At 48.4% G+C, this 25650-nt stretch overlaps 1 protein-coding gene across 3 annotated transcripts in view; it reads left to right on the top strand.

Annotated features, from left to right (window-relative positions):
* The window catches only part of RAD54L2 (RAD54 like 2), a 74327-nt gene that overhangs the window by 45573 nt on the left and 3104 nt on the right, over nucleotides 1–25650 (top strand). For 2 of the 3 annotated variants that reach the window (XM_039733929.1, XM_039733930.1), the window contains 20 exons: nucleotides 6808–7006; nucleotides 8410–8549; nucleotides 10101–10232; nucleotides 10972–11204; nucleotides 11690–11872; nucleotides 12147–12280; nucleotides 12973–13169; nucleotides 13688–14030; nucleotides 15290–15467; nucleotides 15952–16203; nucleotides 16763–16881; nucleotides 17187–17302; nucleotides 18259–18358; nucleotides 18684–18889; nucleotides 20121–20296; nucleotides 21010–21206; nucleotides 21317–21513; nucleotides 22007–22096; nucleotides 22653–22745; nucleotides 22960–25108. In XM_039733929.1, coding sequence (XP_039589863.1) covers nucleotides 6808–7006; nucleotides 8410–8549; nucleotides 10101–10232; nucleotides 10972–11204; nucleotides 11690–11872; nucleotides 12147–12280; nucleotides 12973–13169; nucleotides 13688–14030; nucleotides 15290–15467; nucleotides 15952–16203; nucleotides 16763–16881; nucleotides 17187–17302; nucleotides 18259–18358; nucleotides 18684–18889; nucleotides 20121–20296; nucleotides 21010–21206; nucleotides 21317–21513; nucleotides 22007–22096; nucleotides 22653–22745; nucleotides 22960–23948 — 4274 coding nt within the window. In that variant the 3' untranslated portion in view covers nucleotides 23949–25108. Of the gene's footprint in view, nucleotides 1–6807; nucleotides 7007–8409; nucleotides 8550–10100; nucleotides 10233–10971; nucleotides 11205–11689; nucleotides 11873–12146; nucleotides 12281–12972; nucleotides 13170–13687; nucleotides 14031–15289; nucleotides 15468–15951; nucleotides 16204–16762; nucleotides 16882–17186; nucleotides 17303–18258; nucleotides 18359–18683; nucleotides 18890–20120; nucleotides 20297–21009; nucleotides 21207–21316; nucleotides 21514–22006; nucleotides 22097–22652; nucleotides 22746–22959; nucleotides 25109–25650 lie in introns of those variants that run through there. The other variant, XM_039733931.1, reaches the window with a different exon arrangement.

Genomic DNA, 25650 nt, shown 5'->3' with positions numbered 1-25650 from the left:
TCAGCGTCCGCAGCATTGAGGCCCAGCCAGAACAAGATCTCTTGGGTATTTGGGGCCTGGTTCTGCTTGCATAATCCCAGGGTTAGAAGATATATCGCCTGTCACCAGAGTTGGCTGTTTGATATTCCAGTTTGCCTCTCGGCAATTCTTGGCCGCGTCCTTTCCCTTTGGTTTCTGGGTGGTATATTCCTTGCTCCTGCCCTTCAATTCTGCTGCCTTTTGTTCCTGAAGGATTCCTTCAGGCCAGGAAAGGAGTTTTATTCTGCAACATAACCTCATCAGCAACTGATATGCTGAAAGATGTCTGAAGGAAAAAAGAAGGGCAGTGTTGCCTTGTAATTTATCTTCTAAAGTTTTCCATTTATTTGGACTTACTTCTTGCCAGAGGAGACTGGAGATGGGTTTGACTTGTGCATGCTCGTGGTCTGGCTCCCTCCTCATGCTCTGGCCCACAGAGACAGTGCTGGTGGCTTTTCTTTAGAGTTCATCTCGTCCCTCCATCCTCTCTGGTCCTGCGCTGGGGACAGAGGCAGCCTGCCATCCCTCACCAGCAATCTGCAGATTTCACGTATGTGTCTTGAACCCACAGCGAGTGATCACTTTACTGATACTTAGAGAAATGAAAAACATGTTACTCAGACTTCAAGCAGCACTCTTTGTTATACCAACATGACAGACTCTGTGTCTGGTTACAGTGACAGGTATGAACGACAGACCTGGGGTGGTTAACTCCTAGATAAATCAACAACGGGAGTGAAGCTGTACGTGCTTTTTGACTGGTGAGGGAAGCTTCCCCTGGGAGCAGGCTCAGCCCGAAAGAGCCCTTGTGCCTGGCAGCACGGGCTGTGACTCAGCAGGACAGCAGGCACCGCAGCCGGCAGCAGAGCTGGGGCGGGCAGTGCCGGCACTCGGTCACTGCTGCGGTCAGCGGGCTGCGCTCGGCCGGGGCTGGGGCTGCCGGTGCCGCTGCCCCGGCTCACGGCCTGGCTGCCCGCTGGGCAGGGCGCGGGGCCTGCCTTGGGAGCTCCCACAGCCGTGGTCCTGTGCGGACAAGCGGACAAAAGGCTGGTCCCGGCTGTCGTGCCGGCAGCAGCGGCAGCTGCTGGTGGCCGGAGAGGGCCGGGCGCGGGTCCGCCGTGCCGGGGCAGCGCGGGGGGGCAGGTGTGCCGGGTTATATAATACTTACATAATTAGGGCTTTGTTAAGCGCTGGTGGCTGGGAGGGGCGCCCTGCCGTCGAAGACTGAGCCCGATTATTTTCCGAGGAGAACAAAGTCTTGTTGCTAATTAGCTGCCCTGACAGCGGCTGCCGCGGAGAGCCCCGAGCTCCCGTAGGGGCTGTGTCCTGCTCTGTCTGCTCCGACCCCCTCTAAGGTGGCTTTCCCAGTGCTTTGGGTGGAGGCAACCAGGTGTTGATGTGCTCTGTCTTTGTGCCTCTCCTGGGTGTTGCAACAGGTAAAGCCTGGAGGAAGGGAGTCTGAGCTTTTCCCTTACTTTCACCTACGCTGTACTTGAGGGGTTTCACAAGGAATTTACTGCCTCCAGCCCAGCCTTGTGGTGCTCAAGTGTTTTCACACAATGTCACCTCTGTGAGAGATGCTCTGTGCAGACACCACTTCTCCCTTCTTGTGAGGCATCCATGCAACAGCTGCACCAGTTGCATACAAAGAGTATTTTGAAAATATTTCATTTATATTGCACAGCTGAGTTCAGGATGAGCCAGAGGACTCTGGCTGTTGCCAGCCTCCGAGTTGATTGCTGTGCTGCAGTTAGAGAACCGCTGTTCTTCATAAGCCAGGTACAGTTTCACTCTGACATCACCTACCCACCACTGCAGCTCCCAGCACACTGGGGAAACATCACATAACCCCAGAGAGCATCTTCCAGGCTGTCAGAGCCTTTGCAGCTGGGCTAGCTCTGCGGAGTTGCTCCTCCAGCCTTTGGCACTCCAGTTGTAGTTCAGTGTGTCAGGGACTGAGTTGCAGCTGGAGCTGTGCAATTAAGACTTTCTTGTGCCATCCCTCAGTGCTCCTCCCATTCCTGTTTTGACAGCTCAGTACTGGTTGTAGTAGCACTAGCTAGTATTAGCTAGTCTCTGACAGGCTTTTGCCCACAAACTGCATACAAGTTCCCAGAAGGCCTGTAATAATATTTAAGTGCTCTTTGTTCTCTGTGCAGGACAAAAGAAAGCTCCCAAAGTAAGAATTAACTGCTCACTGCTCTACATGCAGCTATCTTCTGTACCATGCATGCACATCCCTGTCCTTAGAGTAGGAAATAATGCTCAAAGACTCAGCAAAATTGTCCTGTTTGGTATCCTGAGTTTCTGTAGTGAAATTATTTTAGAAATAAACAGGTGTCTGGGTTTCAGTGCTGTGTCTTTCCTGGAGTCACTGTAGTTACCCTGGCAATTAAACTGGTCTCCCAGGAGGAGGTGTACATACCTCTATCTAGCCCTGTAAGCTGGCTACTGACTGGGCAGGCAAGGAAGTCACCAGCTTACTTAGTTTGTCCACTGAGAGGTCTCTTGGATCTTCTTATGCAGCAGCCTCAGGTAGGAGACCCTCAGATCTTCTGAATGGGAATTTCTGTCCTCCTAGGAGTGCTGACTGTTGCTAGAGCCAAACTGTGGATGCACAGACCTGGACTTACTGGGGTCTGCCTTGGAGCATGGAGATTGGCTATAACACTGTTTTTCACTTACCTTGGTGTCAGAAGACACTGTTAGTTACATGAATGTCACACCTCACAACCTGCTGCTTCATGACACTTTGCAGCAACCTGAGCCATTTTGCAGAGCAGGCTGTGTCGAGAGCAATTCACTGCTGAATCCATGATCTAGAGAATATTTTCCAGGCTGAATCCTGTGCTGTTGTATCAGAAGTTTGAGCAGGTGATGAGGTGAGCTTGGCTGCAATAGGAGGTGCCTGACTGTGGGACAAATCTTCTGCTGTGTTACACATCATGAGTCACAGCTGTGAGCAGTGCTTAGGGACAGCTCTGGCAGTCACACCACTCGGGGAGCATCTGAAGCAGCGTTACACACAGCAGTCACGACTCTCTTACAGAGACTTCTAAATTGTAACACTGTGACATGCAAGTGTTGGTCGAGAAACCAAACACCTCCCCCTGTTTGTATGTACATCTGAGGGTGGTGCTTGCTGCTGCTTATTGAGCAAAGAAAAGTGGCAACCTCTGGCCTGCAGCACAAACCAGAGCTGTGCTGTAACTAGGTCTGTTGGGTTTTGAAAGTGCAGGCACATTTCACACCTCTAAAGTGCATGAGAAAGGATAGTTGTGCCCCTCTTGGCATTGAGGGGACCTTGCAGGACAGAGTGCCTGGGTGTGTGCAGGTGTCCATAACCTGGGAACTGTTTGGGGATGTCTCAGACAGAGAGCCATAACCCACCTGAAGGAATAGCTGCATTGATACTACTTTGGGAGATCCTCTTTGTAGACCTGGTCAGGGCAGTGCAAACCATAGAACAAAGCTGGTGTGAACTGGTGATTCTTGGTGCCCACAGCGTGTAACCATGGCATGGATTTACACCCTTGCCAACAGCCACACCTGGCTGTCTTCTGCTGGGCAGACTTAAGCCTTCTTTTTCTGTTGTGGCTCATCCTGCTGTGCTGGGTTGTCACCCCCAGGCTGGTAGCAATGCTCTTCTCAAGCAGGCAATGTGACTAGGTGCCCAGGTCTTCCTAGAGTGCACAGCAGCTCCAGCATGATCAGACAGTTGTCAACATGCAAACGTGGCTGATGAATTTTTTGTGTTGTGTAAAACACTACTTGTATAACCATGTCAGAGTAGTGTGTCGAGCTCCTGTTACAAAACCATAATTGCATTCTGTTGTATATGTAGGTTTGGCAAAATTGGGGCAGGATTATTCCATTGATTACCTGATGGGACCTGTTCAACGAGGCTGTTCCCACACTCCCTCCAACCCAAGATCAAACCTGATCTTATACAAAATAGGTGTTAGTGTGTGTAGTTATTGTTTCTTAATGTGTTCCTGTCCCAGTGTGGGTCCCATTTACACAGCTTGGAGCTCACCAAATTGGAGAGCAGCCACATGACTGCAGCGGGGAGCTGTGCTTTTCATCTGGGTTAGGTTTAGGCTGTGCACATAATCAGGAGTTTAATACAAAGCAGCAGCAAAACAATTCCTGCTTGTAACTGCCAGCTCATGCCACAGGTGTGGGGGGAGCTGTTGCAAGGTTAGACTTGTGATTTTATAATTGTATTAGTTAAACTTCGTGTAAAGCTTTATTCATGGTGGTGGCAAGGATAGGAGCAGCCTTTGGGAAGCTGGCTGTCCCCTGAATCCCACTGCAGCTGAATCAGTGAGATGTTTGGAGCTGTTGCTAGCGTGGAAGAGCTCTCTTGATGCATATGTCTCAGGAATGTGGGCTGAGGCACAGATTGTGTTCCTCACCTCAGAACTTGTATTGGCAGGACAAACACCAGCCTGAGCAGACGTGGCTGTGGCAGATGAGGGCTTGTACTCAGTGTGGGACCAAATCTGTCCTCAAATTTTGGGCTTCAGGCTTCTGGTCAGATGAGAATTGTATTTTAAAAAACCTATCTGATCCAGCTGTGTTTAGGTTTTACCAAAGCTCCTATTACATATCATTAAGAGGAAAGAAAAGGTAAAATGCAGAAATGGAATGAGTCTACATAGGGATTGCAGAACACATCTCCAAACATAGAGGAGACATAATAATTTGGGCTCCTGAGCCTTTAGGTTTTGCTATTATCAACCTTGTCCTGAAGACACCCTTGGCTGGCACAGTGCAGGTGGCAGGTTGGCTGCTGGAGGAGGTGACATGGGCAGTTGCTGGAGTGTGGGGAGGGAAGTTTCCTCTCCAGACAAGCATGGCTTTGTGCTCTCTGGTGCCTTGTCAAGGTCCTCCGGGCCCGGGGTGAGATGGCAGCAGTGTAACCATGGCAGTGTTTGTCTCCGGTTTAATGACTCATCCCGGAGCATGTGATCACGTGTGCAGCCTCCCTGCTTCCCTTTGCCCTATTTCATCCAATCTTTTGATCTAGTTATATAACCAGGAGTCAAGAGGGGTGGGGGGAAGGAAACAGTGCTGAAGAATTGCAGGTAATGTGACTAAAATGTGTCTGTAGCTCAAATAGCAGACTTGTTGTCTGGGAAGCCTGAGAAACTGGGTTTATTCCCAGCACAGTTCTCTGTCTGCAAGTGAGCTGATGGTTGATATCTGAGCTTGTAAGTCTAAAGAGACATGGTGGGAGGACAGGGCTCCAAGACCTTGGCTGTGGTAGGAGAACTGCTGTGCTTGTAGCAGTGAACCCCTTTGCCTTTATCTTCATATGTATAACTCTTCTTGCATTCATCATGAGATGTGTTCCATCCCATAAGCTGTGGATACCTGGTTTTCCAGTATGTGTAGGGCTTGCAGAGACAGATATTTACTGAAGAGTTTGAGCTGCTCTGCTGATACTGGTCCATGGTGGGCTGAGCTCTGAAGTCCTAAATCTGTTCTGACACAGACTTGCAGCAAAATGCTGGGGTGGGTCTGGTGGGATGTCTGGAGAGGAAGTTTGCAAAGTTAGTGCTTTTGAACAAGGTGTGAATCTACTTCTTGTCATCTCAATTTTAAGATGTGATGCGGGAGATAAGGTTAATTTAATGGGCATATCAACATGACAGCTGTAGGTGCAATGTGCTGTACTGAAGCAGCCTTCATTTAAGCTCCCAGCATTTTGAGAAGGAATGCTCTCTGTCTCCAGATCCCTCAGAGTCACAATGTGATGCTTGTTGGTTCTGTATTACTTCATCTACCACATTCCTCTGCACTGATGTCTTCTTTCCTTCAAAGTTCTGTCTAAGTGTCATTTCAGTTCAGTCATTAGCTCAGATACACAATGTAAGCAAGAAAGCTGATTATAAGATGAAGTTGAGGGTATCTCTTTGCCTGACACAAGGGGACAAGATGCTTCAAAGAAGCTATTACAACGCTTGTCAGAAACAGTTTGCTTCAAGGGAAGCTTTTGAACAGAAACATTTCTTTCTTTGCTCTGGAAGCATTAGCTTGGTCACTGACAGCCTGTTGAAGAGCCAAGTGTCACATAGAACAAGGTGTCATTTCACATTGTGCTTTAGGAGTGGAATCAGGCACAAATGGAAGTCTGAAAATAGGAGAATGAAGAGAAAAAGGAATGCATTTGATTTATAATGTAGAAAGAATATTGCTACTTACATGTTGTTTGACAAAAAGCTTGTTGGAAATTACCATTTAAACCATGAGAGTGAAGCCTGGTGCTAAAACCACTGAGCTGCCTGCTGAGCCATGACCCAGTGTTTGAACCAGATAACCTTTTGCATACTGTGTTCTGTTGACTTGGGAGATGGTTACACAGGTATCATAGATGGAAATTTCTGCCCTACTTGAATGATGTGAAACAAAGAAAAAGAGATTCAAGTTCCTGGTTTTAATCAGAACTTATCAGGCCCTCACAGAAAAACAGACTCTTGGGATAGCAAGTGCTCCACATGGACCTAAATAATCTGCCTTGTTTTCTTGTCAGGACATTTTTGGGCTGTGTTGAGGAGTGTTAGCCTTGGCTTTCACTAAGGACACATCCTTCTCTGTAAAACTTTTGCACTCCCTTTGACTGTCAGAAAGGACCCCCGTTTTGACCCTCAGAGTGACATGCTTGCAAATGAGTGAGAGTAGGGCTTGTCAGTTCCCATTCAGCTCAAACCCTGCTGGTTGCTCACGGAAGAGCCAGCTGCCAGGCTGGCACAGCTGTTCCCATGTCATGTTCTCCCCTTGCAGACCAACCCCAGGAAGCCGCGTTCAGCGGTGACCACGCGGAGCACGCGGAGGATGGAGAATGGCAGCGCTCGACTTCAACTACCTCATCTCAGAGCGAGCGGGCAGAGCAACTCTTGCAGAACCAGCACAAGAGCCTGGCCTCTGAGGACACCAAAAAGAAGAGGGCTCAGAAACCGTCTCACATGCGGAGGAACATAAGGTAAGCAGCAGCAGCGGGACAGAAAGAGCTCAGGTCACATATGGTGGTGAAAACAGAATCTCTGCACTTTGCTTCTGAGCTACCTTGTGCCACTGCTGGCAAACCAGATGGTTTTTCTTTTCCAAAACCTTAGGATTTCACCAGTGGGAGTAGAGTGATCTCAGACTGGAGTGCTGCATGTGGGTGCAGACTTGTTTGGTATTTCAGAAGAGTGAATATTTGGTTATGGAATATATTGCAAAAATTGTGTAATTGCTTCTGTCTTTTGAGAGATGTAATTGAAAAACAGTACCACCATTAAGTAAATACCAGTTGCAGATATGAGATGAATCCTATTACAAACAGCCTAAAATACAGTCCTTTCCTGTACTGTCCTGGGTACTTGTTGACAGGAATGCTGAAGCTATGACTAGCAACTGAAATGTTGGAAGTCAGTTTCACCTGGATTTTATAAAGCAGTAGTTGTTTGATTGTGTAATTCACCACATATTCTGGGACAGGTTGTGAGGTGGTAAATCACTAGGAAATATTGCTCAAGAAAATTTTATAAGCTCAGAGGAGAATTAATGGAGCAGGAATACCTGTGTCAGCAAGTGGCTCTCATGCCCTGTGCTGGTGGTCTTTGGTTTCTATTTAAGCTTGTGCAGATTGATTTTCTTAAAGCTCAAGGAATAAGCATTGAATAGGCCTGGAAAAATGGAGCTTAATTAGGATGAAGGAGATGTCCATGAAGTGTGGGGTTGAATGATTTTAAAGGCTAGTTTGAGGAAGCTAGATTTTACCACTGCTTGTATTGCACCTCTGCTCTGGCAAAATACCTTCATTTCCAGGACTGGGCATGTGACACTGAAGCAGGGGAAAAGCAACTTCTGGGAGTAAATAAAATTACCTATAAAGGGAAGGTGCTTTGAGGGAATGCCTTGAAACAATTGTTAAAACCATTAGAGATCCTAGCTCCTCAAAATGCTGTCAGAAGAGAATCAGGGTGATGACTTTTTTGTGGGGGAATTGATGCATTTTATTCCCATATATCTTCTTTGCATGACTTAGTGAATTTTGTGTTTATAAACTGCATATCAAAAAAAAAAAAACAACCAACCTTTCAAGCAGAAGAACTGGTCTCTGGTAATCTAGTTTAAGTATGTGCTTACCCACTTACCACTTTCCTCCTTTCATTACTTTGCTTCTGTTGAACTTTTGTCTTTTCCTTGAGTGATAGTAGTGTTATCTGTAGTGTTGAAATAGCTGTAGAATTTGCCCATATCTTTTGGGGATGATGTTCCTACTCTATGTGGCTGACAGAATACCTGGAGCTTGTCAGTCATCTTTGCAGCTGCTGTGCAGCTGCTCATGTTTTTGGAAGAAATGGAGTGTAAGCAGATCACGTTTGCTCCTGTGTTCAGAAAGCTGTTGCGTGAGGACCAACTGGAAGCCGTGACAAAGGCAGCCCAGCAGGAAGAGTTGGAGAGAAGGAAACGGCTTGAGCAGCAGCGGAAGGATTATCCAGCCTCTATACCAACTGTTCCCCTGGAGTTTCTTCCTGGTAAGCACTGCGAGAGGCCAGACAAAGTGAGAGTTATAAGGATAGATGCTGAATGAAGAAGCTAGTGCCATACTTGTCCATGATAGGACAAGGGGTAATGCTTTTGACCTAAAGAAAGGTAGAGTCAGGCTAGATACAAGGAAGAAATGCTTTACAATGAGGGTGCTGAAACACTGGCTCAGGTTATGCAGAGATGTGGTAAATGGCCCACTCCTGGAAACATCAAGGTCAGGATGGATTAGGCTTTGAGCAGCCAGATGTAGCTGAAGATATCCCTGTTCAGTGTAGAGGGGTTGAACTAGATGACCTTTGAAGGGTCCTTCCAACCCCAAGCATTCTGTGATTCTCTGCTGTACTTGGATTTTCACTCTTGGAACAGCAGTTCCAAACCAATTGTAGGTTCAGCGTAGGCAGTTCCACTTCTGCCCTTGTTTTGTGTTAAGATACAGTGGCTGCTTGGTGAAAGGTGCTGGGTAATGTTTGTTGAAGATATTTTGATGCTCATCAAGTGTGTGTAGGGGGATGCTGAAACAGATCTCTCTTGTCTTTCCAGCTGGTATGGGAGCTTAAATCAACAGGCCTGGCAGAAATGCCAGGTCCTGTTTGTCCTGGGAATGTTCTGGTAACATGTGTGTTTGGTACTGGGGATAATGGGACAATAGACTGGATGCACATATGTTGGTGATGTAACCTTGGCCTTCCTTGCATGTTTTGGCAAGTAATGAGTTGCAGACAGTATAAATGGTTAAGCACCCATGTCTTTGGGTGAATATGTCACCTTTCGTTGTTTTCCAATCTGGATCATTTTGGTAATTTAGTTTACAGCACAGCTTCAAAAGGTGTAAAGGGCAGAGAAGTGCAGCTGGATGTTGGGCAAGGGTGAGGAATTCTTGAGTTGGCCTTGCCTCTTGAAGAAATATATATTCGCCCTTATGTGCAAGTGTTAAAAACACTTTTACGTGTGGGAGAAGGAATAAGAGCTGTTTAAAACACTTTGGGTTATGCAGAGTAGGTTCAGCCCCAGAAGAATGTCATTGCTTGCTGTGTCATTGCAGTGATGCTGTTTGGCCCCATTAGCCTCTCCTCCACATGGCAGCACTAAAAACATACAAACAAATGCTCTTGATCAGCAAAAGTTGTTTATGATATGTGGGATTTCATTATTACAGTGTCCCTCCTAACAAAGAGCAGTTATTATCCCTTCAGCAGTTGGTACTTTCTCTGCTGGATGAAACACAGCTTTTACTGAGACCAAAAAAAAGAGAAACAAAGGGCTTTAGCATGTTGCATGGTCAGTGTGCCCCAGTCAGGGCATGAAACAGAGAGTGCCATCAGCAATGGGCTATTGTTTCAGCATATTGAGAATGGAGGAGATTGTGACCCAGGAAGCTGAGTCATAGCAGGATTGTAGACAGTGAGAGTCTGTTATGGAAAATTCCAGGACTAAGTTATTGGAGCTAAAGTGGAAGGAAATACTGTCTGGTTTCTGAACAGTTTTGTCTCCTTCTCCATTATTATGAATTACTTATTGTTTGTAATTTATGTTTGTAGAGGACATAGTTTTCAGAACAGCAGAGGCGACCCAGCTCCCCCCTCAGGTCCTGGCTGAGGAAGTGATCTGCCTTGACAGTACCAGCAGTGGCAGTGAAGATGATACTAAAGGAAAAAATAGCATTAAAGATGGTAAGTGACCAATTGCCTCAGCCTTCTCTTCTCACAATATTCTGTTTATTCAGCCACAAGTCTGTTTTCATCTGATGCATGATCAGATGCCCCAGTGGTGAATCACTTCAGAGTTTTGTAGGCCTATTGGTTTACAATTATATGGGCAGTTCTGGCCTGTGAGTCCTAAAACGACATTTATAAAATGGCCTGTCAGGCTCTCTTGTGAACTTGTGTTTATTTCTGCTTTATAAATGCACTTGATTTTGCCCAGTGCATTGCTGAAGAATGCTTACAGGACATGTGGCACCATTTGCTGCATGTGAAAGGAGCATCTAAGTATTCAGATCTGCAGCTGGAAGTGGTTTTTGAGTCCCTTGTCCCATGGATTCAACCGGACTCCTTGGTGATCCTCAGGCATTATATCAGTCAATAAAATTAATGTCTGAGCTTGGGAATTAAGAAAAAATATGGAAGAGAATGTAAAACACTCCTAGAAACTGTCTCATGTTCTTTTTGGATCAGCCCAAATTAATGTTCCCTGAAACATTTGGAAGCCAGAGAAGCTTTCATATGCTGGGCTGAGGGGAGTGGTGTGTGCCTGTATCATGCCTGCTTGTGCAGGATACATCATTAGGCCAGGGTGGAATTGCAAAAGCTGGGGGTAGCCTTATTTCCTGGTAGGTTTTTTCCATTCATGATAAACCCTGATGTCAAGTTAACTTTGTCCTTATTCTCTCCTGGTTTGGTTACTTTGCAGAAGTGATTGAGCTGAGCTCAGGAGAGGATGATGCCCTCCAAATTGTGGACAGCAGTGACTCTGGCAATGAGGGGGAGGAGGATGGCAGTGAAGAGAGCAGTGGCTCTCATGTGAATGATGCCTTAAATCAGTCAGATGCTCTGGGGCAAGTCATTGTCAACATCAATCATCCACCAAATGAGGAGGACATTTTCCTGGCTCCCCAGCTTGCACGTGCAGTAAAACCTCATCAGGTAGGCTTTGTTAGCCTTGAAAATGCAATGAATTTGGGCAAGCCTGCCTGGGAATCTGAGCAGACCTTCTTTGGTGAGCCCTGTGGCCAGTCTGATTGTGGTGTTGACTGTTGTGGACAGTCAGATGATAAGACTGAACTAGAGGATGGCCAAGGCTCTGTATAACTTCAGCTGCTGTTACTATCAGACCTTTGTATATTTAGATGAACTTTTACAAAATAAAGTTATATTTATAAACAAACTAATCAACTCCATTTCAGATCCTCTGGCTACAAATTAATTTGTATTTATTGATATATTCTCAAAAAATTCTATGAGCATCTAAAAACACTGAGTTTCTGAGCCTTCCCTAGATTAGAGTAATTTAATGAACTCGAAACATCCACTTTACATTTTCATGGTCTTCATGCACTCTGTAAATACTTACCCATCTTGGGCTTTTTTGTCTGCCACCATTCTAACACTTTTTCTACTTTTCTGCCTAGATTGGTGGAATCCGATTCCTTTATGACAACTTGGTCGAGTCCTTGGAGAGATTTAAAACCAGCAGTGGGTTTGGGTGTATTTTAGCACATAGCATGGGCCTGGGCAAGACCATACAGGTTATCTCTTTCTTGGATGTACTTTTTCGGCACACGGAGGCAAAGACTGTTCTTGCCATTGTACCTGTAAGTAGCCACATGAAGGGCTGGCTGAGGGGCTTCCCTGCACTGCTTCTTTCTTTGCATAGAGAAGGTTGATTAGTGTCCCATCACGCATCAAGCTCTGTCACATCCTTGCTGCTCTTCCCCTGTGTCATTCCCTGTGTTCCTGAATTTGCATGCTGTGAGCTGCTGCTTCCATCTGGGCACACTGGGTGTCATTCCCTAATCTCATTTCTGCTCTTAACAATCCCAGCTGACTCAGTTGGGTTTTTAATCCTTCCATGGCTAACTTTTTCAGGTGAATACACTTCAAAACTGGCTAGCAGAGTTCAACATGTGGCTCCCAGCACCTGAAAACCTTCCTGCTGATTATAACTCCAAAGAGGTCCAGCCCCGCACCTTCAAAGTCCACATCCTGAATGATGAACACAAGTAGGTGACAGTAAAAGCTTTTCTGAGCTCTTGGCTCAGGGACCTCTGCTTCTTTCTGGGTCGTTTTCCTTGCATGGATCAGGGCAGTGCAGTGGTCCTGGGGAATTCTCAGTTCATTAGCTGTGTCTGTACTCCTTGAGTGTGTTCTGGGTGGGATATATTTGAATCTGCTCACGCTGCTTCAGCCATGTATTTACTGTTGGCCAGGATCTGATGTACTGTGGTGGACTGAGCAAAGACAGTGTCTTGATCTGAACCAGTTCTGAGCAGGCTGGAAGGGAAGGAAGCCTGGGGGACAGGATCATTGAAGGAGACAACAGGGGATAAACAACTTGAAGATTACAACCATGTGCACTGGCAGCTTGTTCTGCAAATGGTTTTTGCAGAGGCAAACTCAACAGCTCTATAAAATCTTGAGTTTTATATGCTTTTGTGCATGACAAATTTCTACACCTCAGTTGCTGTAAGGATTTGTCATTCTTAGTCCTGTTCCATGACACATAAAAGGCTTTTTTTCCCCTCTGTATCTGTTTGTTTCCTAAAGAAATTTCATTGTAAACCTCCATCTGGTTTGATGTGAGAAAAATGCTTTAAAATACCCACTGAAGGGGTATTTTTTCTCAGCAGACTCCAGTCCAGTGATTCAACCTGAAATTGGAATAAAGCTTACAGTTAGTTTGGTTGTTTTGCAGGACAACAGCTGCACGAGCAAAGGTGGTGAATGACTGGGTGACAGAAGGTGGTGTGCTGCTGATGGGATATGAGATGTACCGTCTCCTCTCACTGAAGAAGTCCTTTGCCACTGGCAGGAAGAAGAGAACAAAGAAACAAACTGGCCCTGTCATTATTGACTTGGATGAGGAGGACCGGCAGCAGGAGCTTCTGAAAGGTGGGAAGTCAGCCCTCAAGAGGGGAGAGTGTGACCCTGCTGTCCAGCTGGCTGGCAGCTGTGGCAGCACAGGAAAACAACCTGTAACTTGCTTTTAGTATCACTGACACCACAGAGCTGGGTGGGATTGTGTCTTTGGAGGCAGAAGGTTGTTGAGCTTTGTCTGAGTCTTTAATTTCTTGAAAGAGCTCCAAGTAAGGGTGGAATTCAGTACACTGAACTCTGGGATTTGTCATTGTGAGATTTGCCATTCTGATTTGATGCAAGACACCCAACTTGACGCAATGCAGGTCACTGAACAGAAATCAAGGGACAGTCATGCTTCCTCATTACCACATTTTGCTGAATCAGAACTACTGTCTAGTCAAATGTTATCTCCTGCATCAGCCTTGCTCTCTGCACCCATGGATACTGCTTTTTTGTCTTTCAGAAATACCCCTCTATTGTGTAGCTGGTGGCCTTATAAAACCAGAACTTTGTCTTATTCATCTCTAACACTCAGTGTCCCTTGTCCTCAGGGATCGAGAAGGCTTTGTCTCGCCCCGGCCCAGACGTGGTTATCTGTGACGAAGGACACCGGATAAAGAACTGCCATGCCAGCACTTCCCAGGCGCTGAAGAACATCCGCTCGCGCCGGCGCGTGGTGCTGACTGGGTACCCCCTGCAGAACAACCTCATCGAGTACTGGTGCATGGTGGACTTCGTCCGGCCTGACTTCCTGGGCTCGCGGCAGGAGTTCAGCAACATGTTTGAGCGGCCCATCCTGAACGGGCAGTGCATTGACAGCACCCCGCAGGACGTGCGGCTGATGCGCTACCGCAGCCACGTCCTGCACAGCCTGCTGGAGGGCTTCGTGCAGCGGTGAGTGCGCGGGCAGTTCTCTGCGGTGTAGTGCCTGCAAACAGCTCCTTCGTCACGAGTTACCCGGCTTGTTTGCTGAGTTTGTGCAGTGCAAGTAAATCTTGATGCCCTATAAAATCATGGAATTGTTTAGACTGGAAAAGACCTGTAAGATCATCAAGTCCAACCATCAACCCAGCACAGCCACCACTAAAGCTTGTCCCCAGGTGCCACACCTACGAGTTTTTTAAATCTCTCCAGGGTTGGTGACTCCACCACTTCCCTGAACAGCATATTTCAATGTCTGACCACCCTTTCAATGAAGAAGTTTTTTCTAATATCCGATCTAAACCTCCCCAGCACAGTATGAGGCCATTTTCTCTTATCCTGTCACTGTTACCTGGGAGAAGAGACTGTTCCCTACCTGCATATAACCTACTTTTAGGTAGTTGTGGAGAGAGAGGGAGGTCCCCCCAAAGCCTCCTTTACTGCAGGCTGAGCCCCCTCAGCTGTTCCTCATCAGACTTGTGCTCCAGAGCCTTCCCCAGCTCTGTTGCATGAATCTGGACACACCCAAGCACCTCACTGTCTTGTAAGGAGGGACCCAAAACAGAACCCAGAATTGAAGGTGGGGCCTCACCAATGCTGAGTACAGGGAGAGATTCACTGCCCTGGCTCTGCTGGACGGACTGTACAGTTGGTTTGTTTTGGTACCACAGACTCTGATAACAGAGAACTACACCTCTAAGTGCCCTAGAGTGACCTCAGGTTTATTTTGATGGCTTAATAGCCAATTTGCATGTGCACTTTGTGACATCCTTATCTTAGAATCTGAAAGTGTTTTGTGAAAGAGTTAAGGAAAGTGACAGTGACTCCACCATTCTGGAAACAAATCAGCATTTTTTTCTCAGATGAGGATTCTAGGATGCTGGTCTGGAGTGTCTTAATCATTGGCAGAGCTGAAAATAGACTTTACATCTTATTTCTGTTTTTCAGCTACCATGGAAAACAGGACTTTTATCACCCTCTTGACTCTGTGACCTGTGCTAGAAGATTGTAATGTTTGAGATCTTTGTAATTGTGTTTACAATTGGTATTTGGCTGCAGGGAGAGTGTCTCAGAAGTGGCATGCATTAGAGAAGCATGCAATTTAGAGGTCCTTCTCCCTGCAGCTGGGTGGGCAAGAAGTCAAAATCTTTCCCTACAGGCAGCCACAGGGAGATCAGAATGGGAAATTCCCTTCCCCTGTATTTATCTCACTCTTCTCATTTCCTCCACAGGCGAGGCCACAACGTGCTGAAGGTTCAGCTCCCCTCTAAGGAGGAGCACGTCATCCTGGTGCGCCTGTCCAAGATCCAGCGCGCCCTTTACACGGAGTTCATGAACCGCTTCCGGGATGCAGGCAACAGTGGCTGGCTGGGGCTCAACCCTCTCAAAGCTTTCTGTGTCTGCTGCAAGGTACATTTTGGCAGAGGATGCAAAGAAAGATTCTAATCTGTTGGGGAAAGAGGAATATAAGTCAAAAGAGGAGGTGAAAGTATGGTTGGCCAGGGACATAATCTCTCCTCAGAGTGCTCTGCAGTGGTTCAACAGTATTGTTATATTTGCTTCCAGAACTGGGAGGCAGGGATGTTAAATGTCTCTTTCAAACTGTGCAAGAAACCTGCTGGCATCAGCTGAAACAATCTGGGCTGATACCTTAAACTGCATAGCCTTACTTGCTTAGTGCAAACAGGCAGCTCCCTCTGTCTTTTTGCTGTGTGGGGTGCACAGTGACCTCCTGGTTTGTTTTCAAGGAAAGAATTGGATACATTTAAAGATACGAGAGCCAGAAGAAGTATTAGTTCTTTCCTTTGAATAGCTGTGGGAGCTTTCAGGTCACAATCACTGGCAAGCAGCAGACCAGTGCAGGTCTAACCACTTCCTTTCTTTATCCCTTCAGATCTGGAACCATCCAGATGTGTTGTATGAAGCTCTGCAAAAGGAGAACCTGGCAAATGAGCAGGATTTGGATGTGGATGACCTTAGCACAGCAAACACTAATTCCCGCTGCCAGCCTCAGGGAATTAAAGTTAAAACAGAAAGTAATGCTTTGGCATCACCAGTTGGAGAAGCTACTAATAGCAAGTTCCTCCAGAGTGTTGGCTTCAACCCTTTCCAGGAGAGAGCAAATCAGGTCGTAACTTATGAGTGGGTGAGTGTCACTGCTGGAAATCTCTTCATTTGGAGAGTCTGAAAGACTGGGCAGTTTTCTGAAGCAGAGCAAAGAGAAGACTCTTCTGTTTGAGTTGTGGGTTTCTCCTGTGTTCTCTTTACCACAGAGCATCTTGATAAGCAGATCTGCATGGTGCTAGGAGGGGTTTGTGACTCTCAGGAGGTAGAAGTGCAGACAGCACTCTTATGTCATTGTTCTCATCTGACCAAAAAGGCTGTGGATTTTGTTATTCTAAATAAAGGTGTTAGGGTGAAGTTTGATCTAAATAAGAGGCTGGTAAATCTAGAAGGATGGAGGAAAGTGCTTGAGATGAAAGTCATGAGAGGTTGAGAGGACACTCATTCGTCAAAGAAGTTTGTCATTTGGAGCTTCTGGAATGGGAGGTAGCAGCAGTAGTTGGGAGTACCATGGTCACCTCAAACAACTGGATGTAAATAACCTCGTTGCCATGATTTATTTCTTTCATCTTGAGACAGGGTTGTTGAACTAAACAGGGAATGAGCAACTCCACCTGTAATAGTCTCCCGTTTCTTGGTAGGCCAAAGACATCTTGTGTGATTACCAGACGGGAGTCCTGGAGAACTCACCCAAGATGGTGTTACTTTTCCACCTAATTGAGGAAAGTGTGAAGCTTGGAGACAAGATCTTGGTCTTCAGGTAAGCAGAGTATCACCAACTGATCCTACAGTCATTAAATACTGGAGTAGTTGGATCCCCCTGGTACTAGGAGGTTTTTACAGAGGGTGAATGGTGTGGGAGTTTCCCCTTTTTCTCCTTGTCATATAATGTGGAATTTTATCTGTGGATTTTATAGTTCTGTCACTGTCACATTTACTAGTGAGGGTTGTGCTGCACAAACAGGGTTTGACAACTATCAGCACTGTCATCGTTGGGGAAGGGTTCTGATACTCCACTTCTGCTGCTGGGGGACTTTTTCCTGAACAGAGATCTTGGTTTTGCAGCCAGAGCTTGTCCACCTTATCTGTCATTGAAGAGTTTTTGGCCAAGAGACCGATGCCGAGTCCTCCAGGCTCAGATGGAGGAGTTCATAACTGGGTCCGAAACATCAACTACTACAGTGAGTGCATCCAGTCCTCCTCTCTTTTGTTGTGACACTGTGTGATCATGTGAAAGACTAATTCCTGAAAGTTGCCCACCACCTTCTTTTAGTTGTCTTTGGGTATGAAAATGCTCTGCTGAAGCATTCTTCTGATGAACCTCTTTCAGACTGTTCTTACTTTAGTTGTTTTGGAAGACAATGTCAGTTGGATAGCAGCTAAGCAGTAATTTCCAAATCTTTTGACATCTTACTTAGAAGATGTTAGACATCTCACTTACACACTACTGCTTTTTATAAGTTGCAAAAGATACTTTTTGCTTCCTGTTGGCTATTTGCTAGATCTTGCTTTCAAAACCAGAATCACTGTGGTATGCTTTCACTTGCTCAAGGCTGTGAATTCCTCTCCCTTATTCCCCAGCTTTAAATCTTTTTCTGGTATGGGTTGTTGCTTTGTGTGGCTACTTTGCAGGCCAGGACTGAGAAGAGTGGTGGATATGGTGTTCCTGATTTTTGCAGCAAGCTGCTGCTCAGGAACAGACATGACACTCCTTAACACCAGCACTCTCTGTGTTCAGGTCTAGTTTCTGGGGGTTTGCCAAAGTCTTTACAATTTTGCTTTCTCTTGATTCCTGGAGCTTCCTTCATACATGAGGCCTTTGTTCCTGTTGTTCCTGCTTGCTATCCACCTTGCCTAAAGCAGAGTTTTAAAGGGCTAGATGTGTTGCAGTGTTCCTAGCCTAGCCTTGACAAGCTTGAGTAATGGTTACTTGATCTTACAGTTGATCAAGTCCCAACCTAGCTGGCTGCATTGCATCTACCTTTTTGGGCGTATTACAGGTACAAGTGGTCCAGTTGGAACCCTGGAGTACAACTTGAATTGGTTTGGAACTAGTTTCAAAGCTCAGTGGGTTTGGTCTGATAGAAATCCCCCAAACATACATTGTTTTTACATGTATCTTTAATTCCTGTCTCAGGGCTGGATGGCAGCACCTCTGCCTCGGAAAGGGAACGGCTGATTAACCAGTTCAATGATGCCAGCAATGCCTCTGTTTGGCTCTTCCTTTTGTCCACACGGTAAGTTGGCTGGAGCAGAAGGGCAGGGGGAGGACTCATACTGATTTCTGCATGCATGTGGGTTTTCAGTTCTTAACGTCCCTTGTAGTGTGCTCTCTATGGTGTGATAGTGCCATCTGCTTCTGAATTCCCTGGGGATGTAAGATTTCAGCCTTAGGCCTCTGCAGCAGCTTAACAGTCTTGGAAACCAAACTTGGGTTTCAAGTTTGACTGGACGAAACTTTCCAGAGACCTTTTGTGGACTCTTGGCTGTGATGGTTGTCCCTGCCTAGAAGTTTTGCAAATTGACCAGGGCAGCAGTTTGAAATTTGCCTTAATTTTCCAGTGCTGGGTGTTTGGGAGTCAACCTAATTGGAGCAAACAGAGTGGTGGTGTTTGATGCTTCCTGGAACCCATGCCACGATGCCCAGGCCGTGTGCCGGGTGTACCGCTACGGGCAGAAGAAGCCATGCCACATCTACAGACTGGTTTCTGATTACACCCTGGAGAAGAAGATCTATGACCGCCAGATCTCCAAGCAGGGCATGTCAGGTAAGTGTGGGTGAACACAACGTTCCACTCTCAGATTTCACTCCTATTAGCTCCTGTAAGTCCTGTTTCTGTGGGTTTTGTAACTTCTTTTTTGAAGGTTGAAAAACAGACAAAGAGGTGGCAGGCATCATCCCAGGGCTGTGTTTGATGTTTGAGTTGGCAGTGACATAGGATCCTGTAAGAAATTCATGGTGGTAGAGCCAGCATCCTGCAGCAAGGTTGTGGTCCCAGTCCATTGTTGTGCCATTTACTTCCCCTGCTCCTCTTCTGGCTACGTCAACAGACCAGAGATTCGGGGGGTTGCTCATCCTGTTTTCCCCTCTGCCCGGATATTACTCATCTTGAAATGGATGTTACTACTTAAATAGTTCTGTATATCTGTTTTCCTGCAGTAAGAGAGGGAAAATAGCTAAATTAAAACATGTATTGACACCTTTGACTGTTAGTGCTTGCTTAGGTGCCAAGAATAATTAATTCATCGTGGTTCTGACCTGCCTTTGTACCATAAGTATCTTTTGTGCTGGCTTGTTCCAGTTGTCAAGCTGCTCTCATAGAATGTGCAGCTGAGGGTTGTGGTGACCCAAAGAGAGCTCTGTGTCCTTTGCTGAAAACTCCAGAGGCGGCAGCCCAGCGTGATCAGCTCAGTTTGCTGTTGTGCACTTGAGGTGGAGTCCCCTGGCAGCTGGCCTGGCTCCCAGGAGAGTCCTGGATAGAGGTGTTTTCTCTGTGTGCTCCCATTTGACCTGTGTGCAGGAGGGAATGTTCAAGGAAAACATTCAGGGTCTTATGAGTGAGGGAATGTGGCTGCTTTTCTGAACTTTCCACTTGAGTACATAGTTATTAATTTCAGCCTTTCTGGTGGGATTTGTGGGAGAGCACATACTGATGGGAGTGCAGTTCTGTCCCAGAATGTGTATATTTGCGGCCTTGTTACATGAGATGGGACATTATCCATAATTAGCTTTGTGTTCCTGTTTGTCAGGAGCTTGGTGACCTGCACAGCTTTACTGTGCAGTCTGGAGCACAGGCACTTGTCAGCCTGACTTGGTCCAACAGGCTCAGCTCTGAACATGATGATTTTTCTCCTTGCCCTGACATTTACAGAATGTTTCTGAGGATTGTGTAGATTGCAAGGAGGAAGCTGTATTAGGACAGAAGTGTAGGAAGGGCAACAGGCAAACAGTGCTGATCTCTTCCCTTGTCTGCTCACTCCATTCACTCTCTTTTCCAGATCGGGTGGTGGATGATCTGAACCCGGTGCTGAACTTCACTCGACGGGAGGTGGAGAACCTGCTGCATTTTGTGGAAGAAGAATCTGACCCTGCTCAGCTCTCCCTCAATCCGAGCAAGATGAAGGAGTCTGTTCTACAATTAGCCTGTCTCAAGTATCCTCACCTCATCACCAAGGTAAGACAAGCCTATTTCTTTGCTGGCACTGTCCTGCACAGGCAGGAGTGGGGCTGGAGGAGTCTGGCAGTGTGATGGGGCCATGTTGGCAAGAAGGATGCACGTAGGTGTTGGTGGGAATAGGCAGAAAATTCTCTAGAGAGGACCCAAGGGTCCCTGCACTTCCCTGTGGTATCTTCCTCTCATCTAGAAACACCTGTCCTGTACAGGTTTGGGGGGAGGTTGTCAGGCACCCCTTTCTTTGTGCTGGGTGTGAAGGAGGCAGTGGAATATCCCAGCTTGCTGCCAGCTCTTTTCCTGGGGTGACTTTAAATGAAAGCTGGGACAGGCAGCACTGGCCTGTGCTGTCAGGAGTGTCACTGGTTGGGTGGTGCTGCAGAGTGGGCCTGTGCCAGGTGCTGTGGGGCTCTGGGGGCTGTGTGACATTGTGGCAGGCTATGTACTTGGCCTGGCCAAAGCTCCTGGGTTTTGCTGTGTGCTCGTGGTAAGTGATGGCCTTGGCTGGGCAGGTGATGGCATTAGCTGGCTGTCACCCTTCAAGATGAGCCTTGGTCACATCCACAGCAGTGCCCCCCACATGTGCTTTGCCGTGGCCAGCTCTGCCAGCCTGGAAAGGAGACAGGCTGGGCAGGGAGCGGGCGCTGCCGTTGGGGGTGTGCTGGTTCCCTCTTGCGGTGCATGGGTGCCAGAACCGCGGTGCTGTGGGGTTGCAGGAGCCTTTTCAGCACGAGTCACTGCTGATCGACCGGAAGGAGCACAAGCTGACCAAGGCAGAGAAGAAGGCAGCCAAGAAGAGCTATGAGGAGGAAAAGCGAGCATCCGTCCCCTACACCCGGCCGTCCTACGCACAGTATTACCCAGCCAGTGACCAGAGTCTGACCAGCATCCCTGCCTTTAGCCAGAGGAACTGGTGAGCACCTGCCCCTTCCCTTCTCCCTGTTCTGTAGAATGAAATAAGGTGCAGATGATGCTCATCACTGTGGGGCGGGTGCTGCACTCTCCTCCCTCCTCTCTCTCTAGGCGACCAGCCCTCAAGGGTGAGGACAAACCAGTGGCAAGTGTCCGCCCAGTTCAGTCCACCCCCATTCCAATGATGCCCCGGCATGTCCCCATGGGTGGTGCAGGATCAACCTCAAGTTCCAACCCTGCTGTCAACTTTCCCATTAACTATCTACAGCGAGCTGGTGTTTTTGTGCAGAAGATTGTTACCACCACAGGTGAGTTGCTACTGCTCAAAGTACGTTGGGTTGGGATGCTCGTGGTAAATTGAGGATGGCCATGGTGAAATGAGGATCAGGGTGAGTTGTAGATGCCCATGTGGGCTGTGAGCAGATGGGGATCAGAAGCAAAGATACTGTCTCTCTGCATTTGAGTGGTTCCTCTGTGCCTGGAGGAACCACTCAAGCTGCAGCTATTCAAGAGCCATGGACCTAGTGGATTGTTGGGGGTGAACTTTCCCTGACAGGATCTGCAATACTGTCACTGGGGGTTCTGGAGATGCTGTGCCAGGACAGCATGGCTTTAGCTTCCTTGGAGCCTCTGCTGCCTTCTTGTGCTGTGTAGAAATAAACCCAGGGCTTGCTTATAACACAGCACACAGGAGAGACAACTGCACTGCAAAAAATGGGGCTGGTGGTGCACCTGCCCTCTCCTGGCTGTGGGTGATGTGTAGTTTAATGGGCACCATTCTGTTTCTTTCCCCACTGCCAGATATTGTGATTCCGGGTACAAATACATCCACTGATGTACAAGCTAGAATCAGTGCTGGTGAGAGCATCCACATCATCCGAGGGACAAAAGGTAATTCTGTCCTGCTAAAACTTGTGGATAGGATCCTAGCCAGTGCTAGTAATTAGCAAAGAAAATGATGTAAAGGCATGAATCAATCCCTTGAGAAAAAAAGAAACAAAAAGGGAAGGAGGTCTTGAATTTGCAGTGACTCTGTTGCAGCCCGTGCTCTGGGTGTGCTGATGCTGCCTGGCTGTTGCAGCTGAGGCTGCTCCTGTCCCTGAGAGGAACTGTTGAACTTTGTGGCTCAGTTCTTCCTTCTCACACCACTCACTGCAAGTCCTGAGGCAGCCACGCACTTCCTGGTTCTCCCAGAGCAAACTGTTTCAGTTGAGAAGTTCCACATTTCCCACTGGCAGCACACTGGGAGGAGGTGATCTCCAGCCTAGGAAAGCTGAAAGGGTGAAAGGGGAGGGTGAGGAAGGGGTAAAAGCCCTGCACTGGGCCTATGCAGCAGTGCTGTCCTATTCTCACCCAAGGAACCTTGCAGGCTCATAGATCCAGGTTCTGAACTGAGACTGGGGCTGTAATGAACTTGTTGAATGAAGTTGTCCTGCCTCTGTTCCAGGGACGTATATCCGGACCAGCGACGGTCGGATTTTTGCCATACGGACCACTGGGAAGCCAAAGGGCAATGAAGACCGTCGGACAGCTGCCTCAGGTAGGGGCTTGTGGGTGCTGTGTGGGGCTTGCACGTCTGCTTTCCTGTTGGAGTGTCTGGGGCAGCATTCGCTGGTGTATTCCATCATGTCTGTGTTTAGATCTGACCCCGCACATTCCCAAGATATTTCCACCTTCCTTTGCACTGTTCTCTCTTGGCCCACAAGTTTTCTCTGAGGTCATATTTCTCACCTGCCCCATCTCCTTGTTTGCAGGCTCCCAGAGCTCTTCCCTGGAGTCCACGAGCAATGGCAGACACAGTGCCTCATCCCCGCAGCTCCCCAGCACGGAGGAGCTCACTCGGCCCATCTCCCCCGACAGCCCCGAGATCATCAGCGAGCTGCAGCAGTACGCGGAGGCGGCGGCGGCGCGCGAGTCCCGCCACAGCTCTCCCAGCAGCGCCGCGCCGCAGGGCCACGCCGCCCGCACGGACAACGCGCCCGGCGCCGCCGCCCGAGGAGCCGAGCAGCGCGGCGGGGTTCCCTGCATGGCTCCCTCCGCGGCCTCGGCCCTGCCAGCCACCAGCCAGCACGGCGATGCCCACCCGGTGTTGGACTTACGGGGCAACAAGCGCAAGTCGACGTCGCCGTCGGCTCCGGAGGAGCAATCCCGGAGGCAGCAGAAGAAGCGCCAGTTGCCATCATCCGTGCAGCCGTACGAACACGGGTACCCCGTCTCTGGTGGGTTCACCATGCCTCCTGTCTCTTTAAACCACAACCTAACCCATCCATTTGCCTCCCAGCCAGGAAACTCCTTGTACATGGGCACTGGCTCCTCTTATTACCAGCTGCCCAATTTACTCCCAGACCCTCATCTGGTGTTCCCTGTGACTACTGACCCTCTGCTGACAGCCGGCACCGCCAGCTCTTCTGCTGCTACCTCAGCCACCGCCAGCGTCCCCTCATTCATGCTAAACCCTTCTCTGGCAGGGGTGCTGCCCAATTACTCGCTTCCCTTCACGCAGTCACTCCTGCCCGAGCCCAGGATGTTCGCTCCTTTCCCAGCCCCCGTCTTGCCTAGCAGCCTTCCCAGGAGCATGGCATCTGCCTACCCTGGCTACGTGTCCCCTCACTCGGGCTACCCAGCTGGGGGTCTCCTTCGGTCCCAGGTGCCTCAGTTTGAACCCCAGGAGGTCCCAGAGGTGGGATGCAGCTCTAATGATGAGGACAAAGACGACGATGTCATAGAGATCACAGGGAAATAAAAAGGCCCAGCTCCTGCTCGGTCTCAGCTCCGCCAGGAGGCAAAAGTTGCAGGACCTTTTTGGGAGTCAGGATTTTCCCTCTGGGCCACGGCAGTGGGTGGAGAAGGATGCGAAGGGTGTGGCGTGGGGGTGGTTTTGTTCTTTTTGTTTGATTTTGTTGTTTTTTAGCTGTCAAGGATAAGAATTGTATTAGGAGCTGGGAGATGGGAGAGGGATAGAGTGGACCTTTGAGAGCCAGGGGAGCAAGAGCCAGGGAGGAGGGAAGCAGCAATGCAAACTGTAGGAGTGCTTCCCCCCATGCTCTGTCTGTCTGTCTGTCTCTGTTCTCTGTCTTGTCTGGCCGTGGAGCCTTGGTGTTGTGAGTCACTGCCCTTCTCAGGCCTGGAGGTGCGGGCTTGACCGCTGGCAGGGCCGAGCTCCCTCTCACATGAACTGCCTTATCTGTGATCTTCTCTCACTGCGAGAGGGGTGGGCCGGGGGTGACACACCAGAGGCTGGGGACAAAGTGTTTTTAATGGGGAGGGAGTGGGGAGGCATCTACATTGTGTATGTTGGGGCAGGGAGGGAGGGGATTGATGTCAAATAAAAGAAGAAAGAAAAGAAGAAAAAAATGAAAGAAAAAAAAAAGAAAATACCCCACAATCTGTCACCCTCTTCAAATTCACATGAGTTTAGTGTGAGTGGAGGGCTCCAGGCAGGCTCCTGTGCCAGGGCTCTGGTGGGGGGCTCCCCCAGGCCCTTCTGGAGGGTCCCGTCCAAGGTAGGTTGGCCCTGTGAGTCTGATGCCACCTCTGTGTGCTAGGCCAGATGAGTGGAGCAATGCCACATGTCTTGGTGGCCATCAGAGGGGAATCCTGCTGACTTCCCTGTATCCTGCCAGGCTGTGTGAAGGCCATGTCTCACCCTGCTGTGGCCCACCAGATCCAGGGGTGGGTGGGCTCGCTGCTGCTTCTGAACAGCACCAGGCAGTGGAGAAGGTTGGAAGGGGACACTGGACCAGTGCCAGTTGCTGTTGAATCTGTGACTGGAGAGACTTTCCCCTGCACAGAATCTCTACATTAATTTATTTCATTAAGGCATAATATTTATTGTCTGGGGGAGTCTTTCTTTCTACTTTTAAATGAATTTCCATATTAAAAAAAAAATAAAAAGCTGGCCTCCATCATGCAGTGGTTGCTTGTTGGGTTGTCTGTGTGGGGAAGAAGCAGATGGATGACCAAAGCCTAGCCTAGGAGCAGGGCCTACTGTGGAGGTGGCCTGTGGCTGACTCGGGTGGCACTGGTTGGATGTGTTCCAGCAGGACATTCTGCCAGAGCAGGAGGTGCTCTGGGTTCTGAGCAGCTGGAGGGAGGATGGAATCCTCTTGTCATGGGGCAGGTGGAGGAGCACATGTGGAAGCCTCCTGTGCTCATTCCCAGTGAGAAGGAGGAGAGCTGTGAGGTGTGTGGAGCTGGGAAAACAGAGCCCTTGCTGGGGAAGTGCCTTTCCCCAGGCAGGGAGCAGCCTCCCTGCTCAGCCCCAGGAGTGCAGAGCCTGGTCCTGGCCCTGCCAGTGAGCACCCCAGCTGCTTCTCAGGACCAGGGCTCCTAGGGAGAGGCTGGGATACCCAGGTGCAGCTGGACTTGGAGCATGTGTGTGTGTGCCCGCCCTGGGATGGACACTTGAACTCCAGGAACCTGCGTGTCACCTCTGGGTGTCCATG

This window comes from Passer montanus, unplaced genomic scaffold, assembly GCF_014805655.1.
Source record: "Passer montanus isolate IOZ18808 unplaced genomic scaffold, ASM1480565v1 scaffold9, whole genome shotgun sequence".
Taxonomy (NCBI): domain Eukaryota; kingdom Metazoa; phylum Chordata; class Aves; order Passeriformes; family Passeridae; genus Passer; species Passer montanus.
The sequence above is the reverse complement of the archived record's forward strand: the minus strand, read 5'-3'. Positions and strand labels throughout refer to the sequence as shown.